The 20,736-nt window shown below is 37.8% G+C and overlaps 2 protein-coding genes across 5 annotated transcripts in view; one reads left to right on the forward strand and one right to left on the reverse strand.

The window, feature by feature from the left end:
• Positions 1 to 5,039, reverse strand: part of IKZF5 (IKAROS family zinc finger 5) — a 16,169-nt gene extending 11,130 nt beyond the window's left edge. For 3 of the 4 annotated variants that reach the window (XM_064514349.1, XM_064514350.1, XM_064514347.1), the window contains exons 1-5: positions 4,939 to 5,039; positions 3,025 to 3,090; positions 1,838 to 1,932; positions 1,346 to 1,509; positions 882 to 1,064 (exon numbers count right to left, since the gene is read on the reverse strand). In XM_064514349.1, coding sequence (XP_064370419.1) covers positions 882 to 1,064; positions 1,346 to 1,478 — 316 coding nt within the window. In that variant the 5' untranslated portion in view covers positions 1,479 to 1,509; positions 1,838 to 1,932; positions 3,025 to 3,090; positions 4,939 to 5,039. The remainder of the gene's footprint in view (positions 1 to 881; positions 1,065 to 1,345; positions 1,510 to 1,837; positions 1,933 to 3,024; positions 3,091 to 4,938) is intronic. The other variant, XM_064514348.1, reaches the window with a different exon arrangement.
• ACADSB (acyl-CoA dehydrogenase short/branched chain) overlaps positions 5,031 to 20,736 on the forward strand; it is a 23,062-nt gene continuing 7,356 nt past the window's right edge. The window contains exons 1-10 of the mRNA XM_064514346.1: positions 5,031 to 5,158; positions 9,011 to 9,170; positions 10,110 to 10,210; positions 11,023 to 11,229; positions 11,701 to 11,871; positions 14,194 to 14,319; positions 14,733 to 14,825; positions 17,926 to 18,015; positions 19,513 to 19,650; positions 20,374 to 20,473. Of these exons, the coding sequence (XP_064370416.1) occupies positions 5,117 to 5,158; positions 9,011 to 9,170; positions 10,110 to 10,210; positions 11,023 to 11,229; positions 11,701 to 11,871; positions 14,194 to 14,319; positions 14,733 to 14,825; positions 17,926 to 18,015; positions 19,513 to 19,650; positions 20,374 to 20,473 (1,228 nt within the window). The 5' untranslated portion in view covers positions 5,031 to 5,116. The remainder of the gene's footprint in view (positions 5,159 to 9,010; positions 9,171 to 10,109; positions 10,211 to 11,022; positions 11,230 to 11,700; positions 11,872 to 14,193; positions 14,320 to 14,732; positions 14,826 to 17,925; positions 18,016 to 19,512; positions 19,651 to 20,373; positions 20,474 to 20,736) is intronic.

A 20,736-nucleotide genomic window follows, 5' to 3' on the forward strand; every position in this document is an offset into this window, starting at 1 on the left:
TACAGAAAAAAAAAAAAAAAGACAAAAAAATTGTTCAAAACACCCTTTTCCTTTGCAGATCTGCACTGAGCCGCATGTTGGAAGTCTGTCAAATGCAGGTGCACAAGTCACAGTATTTTCTTCATTACCAGAACTACACGAAACTTCCACTGGGAATCCAAAAATGGCAACAGCTACACACAGAGGTAGCTTGTGGTAGCACAACAGAGGAATTTACAAGACTTTCAGTCTGCACCTTAGAACTCTGATTTCTAGCTGCTTGTCCCTTTCTATCCCATCATGCATCGTAGAAACAAGTCAACACTGGGGGGGAACACGAAAGGAGCACTGACTTCCCAGGAATATATCCCAGCAGTTTCTGTGTAGAAGCAACCCTTTACAGCACAGTGAGCATCTGACTAACAGCACCTGTATCTAAAGAGATAACTATCCCAGCTGCAACAATGTGTTTTCCTTTAAAGCAAGTCCTAAAATGCCATCTACACAGAACAGTGGAAAAGACAGAGTTAAAAGTTTTCAGACAGTCCACATACTGGCATACTTGAGACCTGTAACAATTTCCATTCTTTGAAAAAAATACAATTTTTTCTTATTGATGTAGTTAACACCCATAATGTCTTCTGAATCATTTTAATATACTAGGTAGATACTAATGTGAGACTTTAAAAGGCCTTTCACTTGTGTTTCCTCTCAACTGCTAAAAAGTCAGAGCTGATTTTATGAAGTTTAGGATATTCTAACCTTTATTGTGAGTTTTGCTGCTAATTGTGGAGTAATTCTGAGAATTAGCACACTGCTTGAAGATGGAAATTGCTCATAGAACATCACACTGAGATGGTATCACGATGCCTCACAACAAAGTACCGTAGAATATTTCATACCTGTATGAATTCTGATATGCTCTATGAGTCGTGCTGTTCCTTTGCTGGCATAGTTGCAATATCGACACTTTAACTTTCCATCAAATGTCCTTTCAAACCCATCCACTAACATTCCTGAGTTTTCATCCAGCGAGACTTCAACAGAAGGATGATCTAGCCCATTCTGATCACCTTCTGTCCCAGCTGCAAATAATGCAACAGAGATTTTGATTGAGAATCACTGGAATACTATGTACAATGGTAACAGGCCAAATACCTTATGCACTTTTACACCTTTGGTCTTTAAATATACAGAATTATGATCAACAAACCTTGATTAAAACAAAGATACACACGCATCTTTCAGGAAAACTACTACCAGAGAAGTTTCCATACAGTTGTAGTAGCCTGCATAATTATCTGCAATGTAAACAATGCAGTCATTGTCAAAGCAGTAAAATTTGACAGCACTGAAATTAGCTTACCTCCCTGAAGAGTCTCTGCTTCCTTGTCTCCACTAACTGACCCAGAAATCATATTTACGTGATGAGTCTGCTGGGTAAGGTATTCCTGGAAATCTTTTACAAAGTCCAGAGGTTCTGGTTTCTTTTCACCCATATTCACACTTTAAGTTTACAATCTCTTCTGCCTGGAAGGAAAAATATCTTCAAATCACAAGTGTAACTAAATCTGAATGCATTCAAAAATAAAAATTGTTTCTATAAGTGAAGGATTACTTCTTTCATGTTAAATAATACAATGTAACTGAATACACATACTGACAACCATAAGAATATTATTTTTAGAATTCTTAACTCATTAAAGACCATCAAATATCTATTACTGGGGAAACAGTTTTTAGCAACAGTAATACAAGGACTACATAAAATAGGATAAAATGACATGATAATCAAAAATCAACAAAACATTACTTGACTTGCTTTAAAAAATAACAACAACAACAAAAAGGGCTGTACCTGAATTTCAGTTCCCTGCTAAGTAGCAGACATGCTCCAAAAGGTACTCCCAATAGGTCAGATTGAAAGCAGGGAGCACAGCTCTCCCGCTTTCCCTGGAAGGAAAAAAGAAGCTATAAATCTGTTATTCTCCTCCCCCTCCCCAAGAGCTGTAAGAAAGAAACCTGGGAGAAAAGAAAAAAGAAAAGAAAAAAGAAAAATACAAGTCCTAACACTTTACAGCTATAAATTTTATTAAAACAATTTTATTTCCAACAAGAACTTTTCAAAAACTGCATCCACTACTTACTCTCACTGATAGTCTGAGAGACTCAAATATTTTCTCTGATGAACAAATGGTTCTGCAAAACCCAGAGTTTGGGAAGTCAGTCATGGAAAACTATAATGCAGTCTCCGATGTCGGGAAACTGAGTAAATGTGACTGATTAGCAAGGATGGAAAGAAGTCTCGTACAAAGCAATATTGCAAAGTTCTCTTATCCTAAAATGTCAGTGCCCTACTCTGTATAAGATATAAAATCTTAATCCATTTTATTATTTTGCATTTAAGTAACGAAAATATTTACCAGACATCACATGTCATAATCTTTTGCAGTACTGTAGATAACAACCTTAGAATCTCAATTTGCAATGAATTTGTGAAGATGGAACTTAGGACTCAGTCTGAAAGACTGCAGAGAGTCACACACATTATTACTGCTGACTGCAATCAGAAATCATTTATAGTGCTACTCTTTCAATGAGAAAATCTTTTTGTTTTCCAATAGTTACTATATAAGATGTTAAGTGACCTACAAAAACTCCAGTCCCCAATTCAAGACCATATTTAATAACAAACATGCTCTCCTATATTTTCAAAATTATTTACAAACATTAGTCAATTTTGTTACTCTGCAATGCAACTCCAGTAGTCTAAAAGTATAAACTAATCCATTGCATATTGCTACTTTGTTCTGCTCGTTAGGTATAACTGAAATCAGTTTTGTCAACTTTTGCAACAGGTGCTTCTTAAAATGTGTTATCTGTGCTTGTGAAATTAGAGGATAAAACTCAGCCCTTCACAGATGCCATTTTTGCCATCCAGATGAGTATATTCTTTCACAACAAGCCAAAGTATGCTCAACCATCATCATTGTTACCACTGTTAAATTAGTTCTGAACACATCTTGACCCATCAATTTTTCCTACCCTCTTTCAGATGTCACCAACCTCCTCTAGGCTTAAGTTAATTTGCTTTCCATTTGTTGGGGTCTCCTGCAATAAAACAAAGATACAAGGGACATGCATTAAAGATACAGAAGGGGTATAGAGGACAAAGTAATGTTGAGTCCCGAACAGGGTATCTTTCAGCAAATTATAACAGTAAGAAATAATAATTTAAGATTAAACCACTTTATATGTTGAATGGTTCAACATGAATCAACACTAAAGGTCCATATTTTCACAGAGGAACCTGTGTATCTATTTTTGTAAGACATAAAAACTTAAATTGCTTATTTAAGTTTTAAAGAAAATTACACATAATTTTAAGAATCAGACTGGGAGAAGACATTATTTGGGGATCAACTGCATAAAACCCATGTTCTCTGCCTCATCAATTTACTTAGCAGAAGTCCATCCTTCTTTTTTAAACATAGGTAAACTGCCACAATTTGACAACTGTCTCAAACATCTACATTTGTATGTGCAAAAAGGTCTGTGACTTATGTGAGCCATTTTATAAACAGTAGGTATTTTTTGTTTTGTTTTTTTACAGAGACACAACAGACCATTCCCCTTTTCAGCAAAGAATGATATAGATCAGATATTTGATATATCACTACTGCAAACTAATAAATACAACTATTGGAACCCGAGCAGACCAGCTCACATTCCACGTATCACATCCGATGATCTTAAAGTTCTGCTTATAAGGAACCGTTATTACAAAGAAAAATTTTGTGCATAGACAACTGCGTCTTCTCCAACTTTAAACTGGTGCATGGAATACTAGGCATGGATTTTTCTACATGGGTGCAACAATTTAATTTAGCATTAGCTCAGATAATGCTAAGTATACAATCTAAAAAGTGTTGTAGGCTGTGCTACCAGAAAGGCAATGTTATTTTGTCTAAAGAATTTTACTAATAAATAATTCATACATAATAGTAAAAAATAACTTATGCATACTTTTAAACAGTTGTTTAAAAGCATGCTTAATAAAAACTCAATCAAACTTCAAGAATTATGGTTATAAGAGAGTAAAACAATACGACTGTAAGCACTTATTTGCATCCCATTTCCTTGTACGGAAATGGGGGGGAGGGGAAGGGAGCGGGAGGAAGCTCCCTGTCAGTCTCACTACTCCATCACAAATGGCCAAAATGAAAGAATCAGGGAGGACGGATCCAAAACTCCATCCAAATCCTGCAACTCCCGTTCTTTCGCTTTCTTTCTCAGCAGTTTCACGTGCAGAAAGGAAGACAGGAATCTCAGCCCCCCGCAGCGTCTCTAGTTGCGCCGCAGAGTTTCACGACCAGCCAACAAAACCACCAGCTGCCTCAGCGACGCCCGCGCTTTCTGCGCGGCAACTTTCTAAGCGCAGCGGCGGCGCACAAATACGCCAAGCCGCCCCCGCTTTCACCGGACCTCCAGCTGCCCGCGCGCTGCCTGGGAAAGAGCCTGACCCGCGGCGGGCAGCGGCAGCACCACGGAGACCTCCGAGCGAAGGGCCGCCGGGAGCCCGAGGGGCGGCGCGGCTGATCCGCGCCCGCTCCCGCAGCACCGCTCGGCGCGGCAGCCGCCCCACGCCGCCACCGCCGCCCACCGCAGCGGAGCGAGGCACCGGCTCCCCGGCCGCGGGGCCCCTCGGCGGGGGCAGCGCCGCCGCCCTCCGCCCTCTCCCCACCGCCGCGGAGGCGCCCGGCCCCGCGAGGCGGCCCCGCCCGCCGGCTCCCTCACGGCGAGGCCCCCGGGGACCCCGCGGCCGCCGGACAGGTGCGTGGCGGCCGCCACCGCCCCGCGGCTCCCCCCGCCGGCGCGGCGCAGCCCGGCCGCAGCGGCCCCCCGAGGCGGCAGGCGCGGGGCGGCGGCGGCGGCGGGTGGGGGGAGGGCGCTACTCACCGCCGCCGCCCCGCGCCGCGCCCGCCGCCCTCTGCCGCCGCCGCCATGTTTGTTGTGCTCCCGCGGCCCGGCCCACCGGACGCCTCGCGAGACCGCGGCGCCGCGCTGCGCGCGCACCGGGGGCGGGGCCTGGCGCGGGGGGGGGGGGGAGCGGCGTGCGCCCCCGGCCGTTAGGAAGATGGCGGCGGCTGCGGGAGCGTGGCTGAGGAGCGGTGCGAAGGTGAAACGGGCTTTGGGGGCAGGGGGCAGCTCCCCCCGCCGCGCCTGGCTTCCCCCGCCGCCTGCGGGGCCCTGGGGAGCCGAGGGCGGGAGGGGCCCGCCGGGGACCCGCCTCGCCCGTGGCCTGAGGTCGCTGTGGCTGGGGCCGCGCGTGCCCGTGGCCGCTTGCTGTGATGGGCCGGCCGGTCCCGTGGGGGCCGGCTCCGTTTGGCCGGCTCAGACGCGGCCCTGCACGGGGCGCAGGGAAGTTTGGAAGTACCTGTCTTCCCATTCTTGCTGCTCTTCTTTTTGTTTATTTGTTTGTTTGCTTCTTTAATGGAGGTGTGGTGCTAGGTAATTTCTTGCTACCAAAAGTTCTTCCAAGTTTTGTGCAACAGCTTGTAACTGGAAGAGGCCTGGACTGGCTTGCCTGGGGGTGGGGGAGCATGAGTCTGGCTGCAGAGTTTCTTGGCTATAAATATCTCTTCTTTATCTAGCTAGACAAAAGAGTTGTGACACAGCAGGGTTTTTCATAACTGAAAGACAAAGGAAGCGGCTGAAAGTCTTGATCTGTGCCACAGACCTGCTGTTGCTGTGCAGAATGAGAAGAGGTGCTAGCCAGGGGCCTTCCCCTGAGTGACTGTGGGTGTGTTACGCCACCTGAAACGGGGAAAACTGACCCCAGGCTCTGCTGAGAGTAGGAGCTGTTTGGAAGCTAGTTAAATCTAGGACAAGTATAGGAATGAAAATCCTTGAGGAAAGGAAAGTGAGCTTAGGAAAAGAAATTACTGCAACCTTTTTTTATTTATTTCTTAGTGCTACTACCAAGCCTGCCACCATTAAAACCTCATTTTAAATTGTAAAACAAGCAGAAGGAAGCCAAGAGGTTTGAGGCTTTTAACAGAATTCATGATTAAACAATGAAAAAAATCAATGTTATCAGCAGCCCAGAAACCAATTTTCAAATACAAGCTTTTAGCAGAGCAGGCAGTCTGAATTTTCTGGTGTTGTAAATCATTGCCTTACATGTAGAAAAAAAGAAAAAAACAGTGAAGCAGTATCCAAGCATTTGCATAAATGTATATGCACTCGAAAATAAATATCTGAAAGTTTGTAATACTACATGACTTCTAAGAATAAAAATGTAAAACATGCAGCGAATTGGGTTTTGAATCTAATTGTTGAAGTCAAATCACTTGTATGCTATGCTGTTACTCAGAAGTGAAATGCCGTCAGCTGACCATGGGGTCATCCTACTGTTTTTAAGACATCTCAAGGTAGCCTTGTTATGAATGTTTCTTTTGTCCTCTAGCACAATCTCAGTAAGGTGTCAAGCAACTGTCTGTTGAACTGTGTCTGCATGCATATGCTTAGGACTGCCTTAGTTCTGCCACTCTCAAGTGAGATATGGTGGAAGTGCCTACAGATGAAAGCTGCTTGGTAGGGGTGACAAGCTGGAGATGGATTCCACTGCGAGGAGGGGGAAAATGAACTCAAGGCACAGCTACCTTGAGTGCTAACTTTCTCAAAACCTTTGACACTGTTGCCAACAGAAGGCCTCCTATAATCCTCCTGTGGCCTAACCATAACCTGTAACAAGCCCTGAATTGTTTACTGTACGGTGCCTCTACTTGCTAACCAGGCATTTGGCAGGCCACCTCAGCTGATGTAGCCACATGTACTTGTTGTGCTTGGCCTCACTGAACATGTCAGTAATGAAGTCTGTCCTGCTTTGTATCTTAATGAAAGCATATGAGAAAAATCTTTGTCTGCAGCTACTGTGGATCACCCAAAGTTTGTATTCCTGAATCCAGCCCCTCTGGTCAGTATTTGTTTTATGTGGCCAGGAGTGTTGAATATGAATGAGCTTTGAATGTTTGCAGGAATACTTGTTTTTTATATAACAACTTCTTACTTTTTTTTCTTTTGGTCATCCGTGACTGGTTACGCTAAAGATTTTGGAATTTCCTTACTAGAATAGACTTGGGCATCTTGCCTCTAAGACAAGAGGAGATCGTAGGTCTGATTTACATCAGTTTTTTAGCCAGTGAGATGACAGGTATTGAAAGTCAACATGAAAGAGAGTGAATTATTAGAAGAATCAAAGGAATTTTGAGTTCTTGACCCCAAAGTTCCTGCCATTTTTTGAGGAATGCTGTCGCAATGTACATTGCCACAGAACGCAGGACACTTTGAGCTAAATAGTAGTCTGTTTACAGTGCAGTCAGTCAGTCTGCTTGCTGTGGGGTTAAGAGTGCATGCTGGTAAAAATGTATTTTGTCAGGAATATGCTCAGATATACATTGTTTTTATGGCACAGCTGTGTCTGTTAGGGATTTCTGTCAGCAGTTATCTTGGTAGGAACTGAGTATCTCTGCACTTTGGACTGACATAGCAACAGGAACAGAAATCTGTAGCAAAGATCTGGTCTTTAGAAGTGAGCCACATAGTTGGATTTGGGGAGCTATGGGAGCTTCAGATCAGTCACTAGATCTATACTTCTCTTCTGAATATTGCTTTTCAGGAATAAGCTTTGTAGCAGGTTAGCTACTGTAAGCCTGTTACTTGTGGAGCCAGATTGTTTTTGTTATACTAACTTTTTAAAAACTCTAAGAAATTATTCTACAATTAGAAAATTAATTAAATTTCAAACCAAGGATTTGTTGTTTTCCAAAGCATGCTGTTACCTACTTAATAAGTCTTTGAACATTAAGTAATTTATAGTTTCCCAAGATACTGAACCAGTTATCTATCACATTATCTGTATGTCCACCCACCTGACAACCACCACATGTAGCTTGCTTCCAGAAGCCACCGTCTGTTCTGTTAATTGTTGTGACTTGTCAGATTTTGCCACATGCTTAACACCATTCCTCATATAGTAAATCACTCTAGAGCACCTCTACTGTCTTGACTGGATAACCTCTACTTCTTGATATGATATGAGATTGTTGTATGTTGTGCGTGAATGGAGAGAGGCTGCTGAATTTAAGTATAATTTGCTCGATTTCAGTTTCTTCCTGTATTTTTTAATAAATCAATGAAATAAGATATATTAATTATTAGTTACGTAGTACTGTCAGCATATTAACTACAAAACTTAAATTGCCAAATAGATAACTATAGGATTTAAATTAACTATTGAGAAACATTCAGATGCCAGGTTGGTTTATGAAATGTGTACTTACTCTGAAAATTATCAAGTGCCAAGTTTGGATACAAAAATCTTTTGTGGTATTAAAGTTATGGCATTTCACAGCAAAAGACTAATAATCCAACAAAAGTACAATCAGATTGCTTTAGAAATGAGTTGTTGGCCCCTAGAAAATCAAGGAGAAAACTAAATCTATTTTTAAAGTTGCCTGGTCTTCTGTAAAGGACACCCATATGTCTAGTTTGCATTTACTTTTATCATACTTGTTAGTAAAGAGATTAATTTTGCCAAAATATACACTTACTAATAGGAATATCACAGCAGATTTTCAAAATCATCTGTAGAACAAAATATTATCAGGTTTATTTGCCCTAAATGTTAGAATTGACTGAGAAACTATTAATATTTGTGAATCTCTTGTAGAATAACATTGTGTTAGCAAACTTCTAGAAAGCAATTGTTTGGGGTTAATAGATGTGAGGTAAAAGAAGAGGCATTAAGGGATATTTTCTTCTGGCGTGTATGTGGGAGGGTTGCATGTTCTCAAAACTGTTCAAGTTAGAGACATTGAAAGTAATCACCTGTAGCTGTGTTTTCTATTTGGTTACCAAATAAAAACAGCAGGTAAAAGTGTTTATTGCTATCTGTCTACAGATACTGGAACAACGAAAATTCTGTTTTCTATTAACTGTTCTAATGTTCTGTATTTGTTGTCAACAGCTGAAAAGAAATATGCCAGCATACTTTGCTTCTTGGAAGGCTTCTCCGTGTGTCTTCAGATCCTCCAAATCGGGACTTATGCCAAATCTAGCCAGTGACGGAGTTGTCTGTGCTCCACTTCAAACATTCACTGAAGAGGAGACAATGCTGAAAAATATGGGTACCTATTCTCTGGTTAAAATTCTGAAATGTCTAAGGGAAATTTTAGCTTATTTTTTTATTATTATTTACTTCTGGCTAAATATTGAGATTGTTGTGTGCGATTGTGTTTAATTTTAAAACTGCTTTAGTTCATAAGAGAAGAATGCAATGTTCGTTTTTTGGTTCTTTTTCTGTATTCCAAGCCATAGTACAGTTTACTCTGCATAAATAAGTATTAACTTCTTAAAACCATTATTAATGCAAAAGTGACGTTCCATGGCATTGACTCATGTCCATTCCAAAATGTTTGGTTCAGCTATGTTGAAATCTCTGATAGTCAACTGGAGCAGTTAAAGTACACCCAATATAGTGACAGATGTGATCAGAGAGCTTGCAGCGTAGTCAGACCTATCTGAAGACAGTGCGTCAGAAAGAATCTTGAAAGCAAAAGGGGAAAGTGAGGGTCTGAGTATCTGGAAAAGAGCTCATAAAAGACTCGAGCTAAACAATATCGTTCTTATTTACAGAATTTTGTACACTTAAAGTAACATGCATTAAAGCCTGAGACCATCTTTGCTAAACACAAGTTAAATTTATAAAGAAAAAAGATACAGCTAACAGAATAAGAGGTATATTTGAAATACTTTCTATCACTTTTTTCTTGAACTAATGTCACATAAAAGTATAGCTGAGATGCTTTTGGAGTTTCTGAATCTATAAGCAGTATTTGTTGTTTCAGTTCAGAGTTTTTAACTGAGTTCAAAAAACACTTTGATAAATGAGCCTTGTGGCACAATACACTTGAGCAACTTTTTGGCCTTCAAAGTAGTTGTCTGGGAGATTCAGGGAATTACATGACTAACCTGTCAGAAATACTGTATTGTTGTTATATTGATCCTCAAGTGGAGTTTTAGAATACTTACACTCTTTCTTTCTGTCTTTCTTCTCTTCATTACAGTGAAAAAATTTGCTCAGGAACGAGTTGCACCTTTGGTGCAAAAAATGGATGAGAATTCAAAAATGGAAGAATCTGTAATAAAGGGATTGTTTGAACAAGGGGTCTGCACACTTTTACTTAATCTTTTAGTCAGAAAATGATGTTATTAATGTAGATTTGTAGCTATGCGCTTTTCAGTTTTTTCAGATGAAAAGATTGAGGTATATGATTCAAATGAACTGATGAGTCATTAAAAATTGTGGAATTATCAACAGCAGGGTAACTTTTTCTTCAACTGCATTACTCTCTCTTTTACTGTAATGTTCTATCCATCTCTTCTATGCCTTTACCACATTCTTCATCTTATTTTTGAGTTCTTTATCTTTTCCTCTTTTTTTCTTAGATAAGCGTAATTGTACAGAATCCTAGAACTGGCATGACTCTGGTAACAGTGTTGCTGGAGAAGGGTACCAGGAGTCCTCTATGTGCTAGTTGGGCAGACAACCTATTGATCGTTCCTGGAATAAACAGGAATTAAATCTTAGTCTTTTCTGCTATCAAACTTAATGTTTGTGTTTAGAATGTCATTTTATGCAATGAAAATTCTAAATATAAGACTTACTGCAATTGTTCCATTGTAGGTAGACATTGCAATTGTTACAGAAAATGTAATCAGATTAGTTAGGGTGATGACTGGCCTATCTGCTGTGCATGTTAATTTTTTTCTTGCATGATTTAACTATCAACTTCTGTAAGGAACTGTTAGTTTGTTACTCCCTTAAGGGTATTGAAAGAAAATAGCCCTTTTAGGCAAGGGTCTGGAAATTGTTATATTTTGTGTTTTGTCTTAATCTCTTGTCCTTAGTATCAGCTTGGGCTAAGAAGGTGTTGACAGGAACTAACAAAAAAAATTGCTGTATTTGCACTCTTTTAGCTGATGAGTATTGAGCTTGGGGAAGAATATGGAGGAACTGGAGCTTCATTTTTTTCAACCATATTGGTAGTAGAAGAACTGGCCAAAGTTGATCCAGCTGTGGCTCTTCTATGTGAGCTGCAAAATACACTAACCAATAAGTTGTTTACCATATATGGAACAGAAGAACAAAAGAGAACTTACTTGCCCAGAGTGGCCGAAGATATGGTGAGTTAAAGTCTCACTTTACTAAATTGTAATATAGTTTTAAGTAGTTATGTAATGTTATAATTTACTCACTTTCCAGTGAGTAAATGGTCAACTGCAGCATTAGGAAATATCTTCATATATGAACTTTGAAACTCTTTTTAGAGCTGAAATCTGTGGTGATATAGGTATGTCCTGGTCATTAGTAGCTGAAAGGTAAAAAGTGGAAAAGCACTTATTAGTTTAATTTAAATTTTATTTACCATGGAAAAGAACTTTAAAGCAGTTGGTTTTAAGATGCTTGTAACTGCATAGTGTTTATATTCTTAATCTCCACACCTGTAGCTTAGTTACTTTGATGCAACATATAAGTTAAAATATGTGAATTTAACAGACTTGTGCTTGTTTTACAATTATTTTCCTTTCAAAGCTTGTTACATATGCCAATATATACAATAACAAGTAAAATTAATTTTTATCTTCTATTGGTAGATAGGCAGTTTCTGTCTTTCGGAGGCTGGATCTGGCAGTGATGCATTTTCTTTGAAAACTCGGGCTGAAAAGAAAGGAGACTACTATATCATCAACGGCTCAAAGATGTGGATTAGCTTTGCAGAACACGCAGGAGTTTTCTTCGTAATGGCAAATACAGATCCTGCTTTGGTAATTTCCTAAGGAATAGTTGTATTTTCAGTGACAGCTGATAATATATTACTGGATTTATATAAATAATCTGGTGTTAAAGGTTAATATTCTTTGCACCTTTTCCTAGCTGAAAACAACGTTTTGTTGAGAAATATTTTTAAAGGAGAGAACCTGCTGCACAGTTTAATAAATTTCTCTCACCAAGAAAAATAAAAATGACAGAATCTTAATTGCATGGTGAAAAGCACAGCAAGCATTGGTGTTATCCTGAGTCACCAAAGAACAGACAGTCTAAGTCTTTCTGACATTTCTGATTTAACCTGGCAAGTTACTGTTGTTAGAAGGTAGACGAGAACTTAGGCTGCATGCAATGAAAAATGAACAAATGTGTAACAGTAAAGTATGTTCAGGTAACAAAATACAAAGCTGAAAGTGCATGTTTCATGTTTTGACACCTACCAACTTGAATATAGATAGTAAAGATTCAAAAAAGTGAACTACAGACTTTAAAATGCACTATACCAAAACAGAAGAGCAATAATCAAGTACAAAGCTAAATTGTTTAAAATCTTTTATTTTTTTAATCTTCTTCCAATATCTCTTTCTTAAAAGTTTAACTTGAAGATATTTCTTTTTAAAATTTGAAGTCTTAACTGATGAAAAGGAGGTTGTTTTCCTTTCACTGAATGGAACAGTTGAGCATCCTGTCACTTCCTTTCTGAATTGGAATTCATTTGTTTAGAAGTTGATGGGTGATTTGAGTATTACATAAACTGAAAATAGATTTGGTAAAACAGTTTCCATATTCATCAACTACTGATCATTGCCTCATCTGGAATTGTTTCTTTAATATAACATTTTACAAAAACGTGTAATACATTGTTACCTTAAAGTTATAAATTTGCTTTTATGTTTAATTATTCAAGAAGGAGATGAAAAGTTGATGTTGCTTGGAGATGAAATAGCAGTTGACATCGATATAAATGAGAGAACAGACCACTGTGGAATTGTATTTTGAAATATACACTTTGCACTAGCAGCTCCCAGTTGGTGAGATGGTTTGTCATTAAGATGAGATGTGCAGAAGAAACAGCAGGCTCACCTTTAATGAGAGACAACCATTCTACAAGAATCACAGCACTCTTCCTGCCTCTGTGTCACCCTCTCAATGAGAGGAGCTGCTGTGCTAGGGACAGGAGGAGATGGGAACACCTTGCATCTGTTTGTCTCGTGTTAAGAGACACTGTGTTTTGAGGGCTGGGGGGAGGGATTGCTGAGAAATGTGAATGAGTGAGAAAAGGAGAGAGAATTGGGAGTACCAATAAAATGGAGGGAGAAAGAGAAACAACCATGAGGTCAGCCTAAATAGTTTGGGAGTCACTGTACTGTACTACAAGAATCTACTTTAAAGGACTTCAGAGGTGTGAATGTTTTAAGCCCGTGCTTAGAAGATGCCAGAATTCAGACTACCTATACAATCTATGTGTTGTCACATGCTTTCTGTGTCCTGTCTAAATCATGAACTGAATATCAAATTATTAACTCTTTGAGCTTTTTCATGATAACCATCATAACTTCAGAGTGCTTTATTACATATTTTCCCCTCTACCTCTCTAAAGTAAAAATACAGTAGTAGTCATGTTCTACAGACCAGAAGCACATGGAGAATGTGTCCTTTAATTCTGGTGTCCACTTAGATCTTTTATAATACTTCTTAGTATATCGCACTCTGAATATTCACACGGTCGGTCTCAAGGGGGAGTGCTCATAGTTTGGACAAACTTGAAGTGTATGCCTTTTGCAGGCTTCTGTGAGAAGTGTAGCTGAAGTAATTGGGCTTAAGTAAAATCTTGCATCCCAGAGAATCATGTGACAGGTGGGAGTAGAGCTGTTATTCAACTGACCACATTAGCCTAAAGACATCCTCTGTTTTGTTACAGTGCTTTGTTTAACTGTGACATGTATTCCAACAGCAAGCAGTAGCTTCAATGCACAGCTCCGACTCATTTTCCCAATGACTTCCTGTATAGACAGGCATTGTGAAAGACGGGTGCCATCTTTTTTTCATGGTACCAGTCCCTAGTCTTATTATGAGAACTTTTAAGGTTATTCTGATTGTATTTTTCCTATGATTTTTTTTTTTTTAATAGAATGGTATATACTTTGGCCTTTGTTAAGCTATAAGTAGTCCACATAGAGGGAACAGATGATGGTGCCAGTGCTTTATTTAGTAATGTAATACTAAGCAAGTGTAAATTTCAGTATTGGAATGATATATTTAGACCCCATTTGGTGATATTGTTTATAAAAAGTTCTTGATTATTTTTTAATTCATCTTAGGGATACAAGGGAATTACATGTTTCGTGGTAGATCGCAACACAGAAGGACTACAGGTAGGGAAGAAGGAGGATAAGCTTGGAATTAGAGCATCCTCTACCTGCCCAGTAACGTTTGAAAATGTTAAGGTATGGTAAGTTGTTTAGCTGTTGAAACATAATTCGTGCATAATTTGAGTATGACCATATGTGAGAAAAGAATGTTAAGTAAATGCCTGATTTTATTAATTTTTTTTCTGTAGACATACTGATTATTTGCCTTTACTTGTCTTTCTTCCCCATTCTTTCACAAAAGACCTGAGAGGGATTGGATTTCTTAAATTTTGATACAGTTTTTGACCTGTGATTTAATTCTGAATAGCTTTCTCAATCATCAGTTTATAATCATGCGTATTGGGGAATGTCCTAATCATATAAGGAATTAAATGTCTGTTTTATATTTTATGTCTTCATTTATGAGGAAATTTTGATTCATCTGTGAAACCTGCTAGTAGTTGCAAAGCTGACTAGAACAGGAATAACCAAGTGGTCTTATTCTGTAGGTTCCTGAGACCAGTATTCTGGGACAGGTTGGGCAAGGCTATAAGTATGCAATTGGAATGCTAAATGGTGGCAGAATAGGTATTGCTGCACAGGTGGGTAACATTGTTTAATACTGCGTGCAATCATTATATGATTTTGAATTTGGGCTGAAACCTACAAAGTATTGAAAGTGTTTGAGAAGAGTAAATCTTTAGAAAATACTTCATGAAAAATTATATTGCCACTAGATGTCACTATTCCTGTGTCTAAGTTATGGCAACATATTGAAACAACTATAAATGGCAAAATTCTCCTTCAGTCACATGAGCAGTAGATTTAAGAAACATTAAATGACAATTAGTTTGTCTTTGGTTAGCTATTGCTACTGAAGTATATCAACGTTCTTATCTTCCATTAAGTTCTAGAAAACTAACTCTTTGGAAAATATAACGTACTGAGAAGTATAGTAACGCTTCTAGCCATAATTGTATGGGATTGTCAAATAGCTTATTTTAAAGTCACAAAATAAATATGAATTTTTATACCAAAAGTTTTCTAGCTCATTGCTGTGTTTGAAAATTGTACATTATGGCATCTTTGGGAAAAGCGTTTGTGGACCTTTGAGTTATTTAAGAATGCTGTATTTTGTTGTATACTACTTTTGGATCTCAAACTGCAGTTGGTTTCAGGAATCTGGATTCAGCCATGTGATAAAATAGTTTATGGCAAGTTTTCATGTTTTCAATTTACCTCTAAAAGTAAATGCAATTAATAAATGTTTCTTCTTTACTTTTATTTTGTTGTGGATGATGATGTACTATAATGGGTGTAATCTGTCTGTATGACCATTCTCCCTTACCTTTTACCCAAGCCTGCAGACAGCCCAGGAGTAACAGGTCATCGTGAAGTCTAGGCTTTCCACACAGCAGTATGCTATGCTGCTTGATGGATTGGCTTTTCCATCCTTTTTAAAGATTATCTGTGATTAAACTTTGTCTGATATGGCATTTAAAAACTGGAGCCGTGGGCCCCATTGTTCCCAGAGATATAAATAATCTAGATACTCTGGCAGTAAAATACATGGTCTGTATTTTACTCTAATTACTCCAAGTTACACTTATAACCTAATTAAAAGTTAAGGTCAGGTAGTTGTTATATTTTAGTTACTACTTTTGTTGGCACCTTCAAGTGAAGAGAAGTGTACTTGAATGAACAAGAACAGCAATTCTAAAGCCCTATAGTATTGAATTTAGTTTTGCAGGAGTAATAGTTTAAAAGATAATTATCATCTTAAAAATATAATTGCAGCTGTGAAAACAGTTTCAGGTAGTTCTAGTGCAAAGTAGCTGTATGTATTGTTACAGATGCTAAAGTTGATATACTTCATCTCTACACATGCATTCTGAAGGAAGGCAACTAATCTGATAGTACAGCTAATTAGCAATGTACTATATTTTCTTATGTTCATTTCCCATGTATTTGTTTTCCTTTCTTTCATGTTTTTTTCTAGAACCTTAAATCATTAGGCAGTAGTTGTGCCTGAGTGCAAAGTCACACTTTTATCTCCTTGCGGCCATTGACTTTCAGCTTAAAATGTCAAAAAAAAACCCTGTATACTGTTGGACATCATTAAAAGTAAATTGGTGCAAGCTGCTTGATGTTATAGCAGACTGTCACTCTAGTATCCTATCATGACTTGGAAAAGTTTTGAGATTCCAATTTTGCTATTTACTGTTTTGTTCTTTTAGTTCACGTCATTCATTTCCCTTTTGTTCTTTCCTTGTTTTATGTTTCCTTTGAAGTAATTTTTTATTTTTGTTTCTCTTAGAAACTAGGTAGAAAGAATCCTCCAACTAGATAGGTAGTTATGAAATGAAATCAGCTGATTTTATTTACTACCTGTGATATATTCCAAGCTATATGAAAGGCAGTGTCCTTCCTTTACTGTCTTCTTTGGAATGGAATATGCTTCTCAAAATTTGGTATTTTCAAAGTTGTAAAACTTCTAGTGTACTTCACAAGTTTCATAATGCTTGTTTATACTGACAAATCAGGAACTAGGTAGATGTAAGTTAGTGTCTTTATAAATGTTAGCATGTATTTTTCCCAGGCGATGTCCTCCAAGATTAGTATATATTGCACTTAAATATTTACAGACAAAACCAAGATCTTTTCAAATAATTATATTGTCATCCTGAGGCAAGCATTAATTCTTGTTAGCCTTAAGAGTGGATTATCGAGTGATATTAAAGAAAAACTATGGCTTTTTACTTATGACGTTCAAGATCCGAGTATTAGGTAGGATGAATTCTGTTAACATTGCATACTTGAGACAGCATGTTCAGAGACTCAGAGTTCAGAGTACTAGTACTGCAGCAGCTAGTTTTTTATTCCTTGGTTGATGATTTTGATCCAGCTCAACTAAGGAAGGTCCAGTTTTCTTCTTAGTTACCGTTGATGCCATGTACAAAACTCAATGTTGTGTTCTCCCAGTTCCTCATAGACAACAAAACACAGTTGTCTTCCTTAGAGTGAAGAAAGTGTGTGGAAAGATGATGGGTCTTCTAAAATTGTTCTGTCAAGCTGTTTTTTTCCAGAAAATGCTTGAACTAATGCTACGTCTCCTTTCACTGTACTAATTCTCTAACTTCTGAAATAAATTACTGATTCTGACAGCCTGGTATCTTCTATAAAAGGAGAAATTATTTTTAATGTGAAAATAATTTTGAATAATCCTTCAAATTATCTTTCTTTTAATAATATAACATAGATCTGTAGTGTTCAGTGTAGTCATTTTCCTGTGTAGAGTAATTAAGAATTTTCCCAGAAACATTTAATACTCGAGAAACCACATTTGACTGATAACTCTTTCTCAAAGATGCATAGTGTTTTTACAAATATCTTGCCTTTATTAACAGGGTTTTTCAGGAGTATGGGATAGGCTTCAGTCCTCAAACAATTATTTTGGTTATGACTTACCTAAGTCTAGTAATTGTTAGAAGTCTGGCTTTTGAGATGCTATACCGAATTTTTGTTATAGTTTGGCTGTATGTAATTTTTAGTAATCTCTAGGTAGGAAGAAAACTTAACTTTTCTCCTGAATATGAGGCTTTTTAAAAAGGCAGACTCTCTGACTGGAAGAACGACTCTTTTCCCCATTGGGTATATTCAAATAGCTAACTTTTTGCTGAATATATTCTTTGTTTCTTACAGATGTTAGGATTGGCACAGGGTTGTTTTGACCATACGATTCCCTATACAAAGGAGAGAGTCCAGTTTGGGAAAAGCGTATTTGATTTCCAGGTATTTGTTAGTGAATATATGGGAAGTTTTTTGCAAGAGAATAGTAGTTATCACAGTGTGAAGTCAGTGCAATGAGTAATCTGATTTGCCTAATTTTTGCTCTATCTTACGTCATGTCTCTACTTTTCAATATTTGTGAACTGTTCAAAAAAATTTTGCATCAACATTTTTTGTCATGTAAAATATATAAATTCAGTGCTGTGTGTTTCTGCAAGTGCTATATAAAGCATTTAAAACTTCAGAACATAATTAATGTAAGTCTCTTGATAATATATTAATTGCATTTGAAAATAATACACATGGAACTGCTTTAGCTTTTGTTTTTAATCTCAGTGTGTTGAATGTGTTTCAGTTTTTATACTCTTCATGAGGTAGGGAAAGGCATTTTTCTGGAGACACTAGAAAATATAAAAAGATGAGGAAAACTGATTGAATTATTAGATTTCCTGTGTTATACAAAGACATTTAGTTTTCATGACAATATCTGTATCTTAAAATGAAAAAGACTCTTTGTTGCAAAAATGATGTATAGTTTAATAAGGAAGATGTATAATTGTAATTACTATAGTAATTTTCTCATTAAAAGAAACCTACATCTTGGCTGAAGAGGAGGAACATTAGTACTACTCATAATTTATACAAATTTTAGGAAGCATCCACAGATAACTAGGAAATGATTGGAACTGCGTCTTTTGAATGGGAAATGGAATTTATAATTGCCTGATAGTTTTGTTATTTTGACCTGTGTATATACTTTTGCGAATTTTAGGGAGCAGTGTTAATGTTGGGTGAATTCTAGCAAGATGAAAAATTTCATTGTATTTAGGAGCAAGTTAGACCTCTGAGTGTTCATTTTCAATCATCTTAATGTTTGGGTCTTTTTAAATAAACCTATTCTTCCATAATACCTACTATTCAGAGGTGAGCTCCATCACCTCTTTCCTTCCCTGTAAGCCCATTCATCAGTCATGTCCCCTATACTTCTGTGCCACTCCTAACTCTTCTTTCATGCTTATGGGACCAGGGAAGAAACAGTTGTCACCTTGCTAGTTCCCCCTTTCTTCAAGGGGGGGCTCTTTTTTTTTTTTTTTGAGTCTTTTTGTATTAAGTTTCATCAGGGAACTAGACAACATAAGAATGTTCTCAATAGATAGCTGCAAACTAAACAAACAAATATGGCTGAAGTTTTCCTTGATGTTGATGAGGGCAATTAGGTTCGTGTTGCACCCTCTTATCTAGCCAGTCAGGCAAGTTCCCCAGTGCTCCTGAATACAAGAAGAGGGAAGGAGAACATGGGAGTGCAGTTGCTAAAAAGGCCTTTGGCTCATTTTTTCCCAACTATGATACAAATGCAGAGGTGTATGGAATTATTAGTCAATCTGGAACTTTGTTACTTTAGAGTATAGGTATGTTCCTTTGAAAGCAATGATTCTTGCTAGAAATTCCAATTAAATTCTGGGCATTAGTTCTGTCTGACTTGCGGCCTGCTTATTACAGGGGATGCAACATCAGATAGCTCACGTGGCCACACAATTGGAAGCTGCAAGGTTGCTGACCTACAATGCGGCTCGGCTTGCAGCAGCGGGAAGGCCATTCATAAAGGAGGCAAGCATGGCCAAATACTATGCCGCTGAGGTAACTTAAAAGTTTCTTTATTCAGTGAATTTATTTCACTGCTGTTTAAAAGTTGCTTCTGTTATAGAATGAGTGGGTTTAAATTCATGTTTTGCTGTGAAACCTTCTTATCTTGTTTCTCACTCTCAATTCGGTATGGAACGTAAAACAGGCCACTGAAGAATAAACTGTTCAAGCCCTTAAATAAAATTTTGAAAAATCAAACAGCAACATTAAAAGAGAAAGTGAATTAGTATCTTCACTTGCTCACAGAGATTACATTCTCTCAGAATTCTTTTTGTGGTTAGGGCAGTGGCATGGATGGGACTCTTTGTGGTCATGTCAACTCTTCTGGTCACAATGTGAGTCTTAACATGATTCAAAACCAGGTGTGTATAGGATCGCTTCTGCCTCATTCCAGTTGCAGTTTTGAATTCTGGTACTACGCTTTTTCATGGTCAGTGCAGAATATGAACTATTGCAATAACAGTGAATTCTGCATGTCCTCAGGTGAGTGACATGGGAATGATTCTTATTTGTATATGATTTATAAGCATATTATTTGTGTTCTAAAATAACTTGCATAAGATGAATACAAATATATAAGTCCTTCATTATTCCACTTTTTCTAGTTACTACTTCAATTACTATTTTGTTTTTGTTTTACATAGCTGCAAAGAATAGAATCTACTACCACTTGTGTGAAGTTAAACACTGATACTTTGTGAAACTCATTTTTCATAGGTTGCAACACTGACAACTAGTAAATGTATTGAATGGATGGGTGGAGTTGGATTCACAAAAGATTATCCAATTGAAAAATATTATCGTGATTGCAAGATAGGTGAGTGACAGTTTTTTACAGAATATTTCTTGCAGCATTAGTAGTACTGAAGTTTGGGCATGAATGGCTGGGTTTTTCATTATTTAAAGATATTTTTCCCCTGACACTGTAGTCAGCACTGATTTAAACATTCAGATATAAGGAGATAAAACTTTAGGTATAAGGCCTAGTTAAAATGTTTGATTAGATATAAATAATACACAGATGCACATTTTGTCTTATTTCATTGAAAAAAAATTGAAAATCCAGCTCTTTAAGCTAAA

The sequence above is a fragment of the Dromaius novaehollandiae genome, chromosome 6 (genome assembly GCF_036370855.1).
Source record: "Dromaius novaehollandiae isolate bDroNov1 chromosome 6, bDroNov1.hap1, whole genome shotgun sequence".
Lineage (NCBI taxonomy): Eukaryota > Metazoa > Chordata > Aves > Casuariiformes > Dromaiidae > Dromaius > Dromaius novaehollandiae.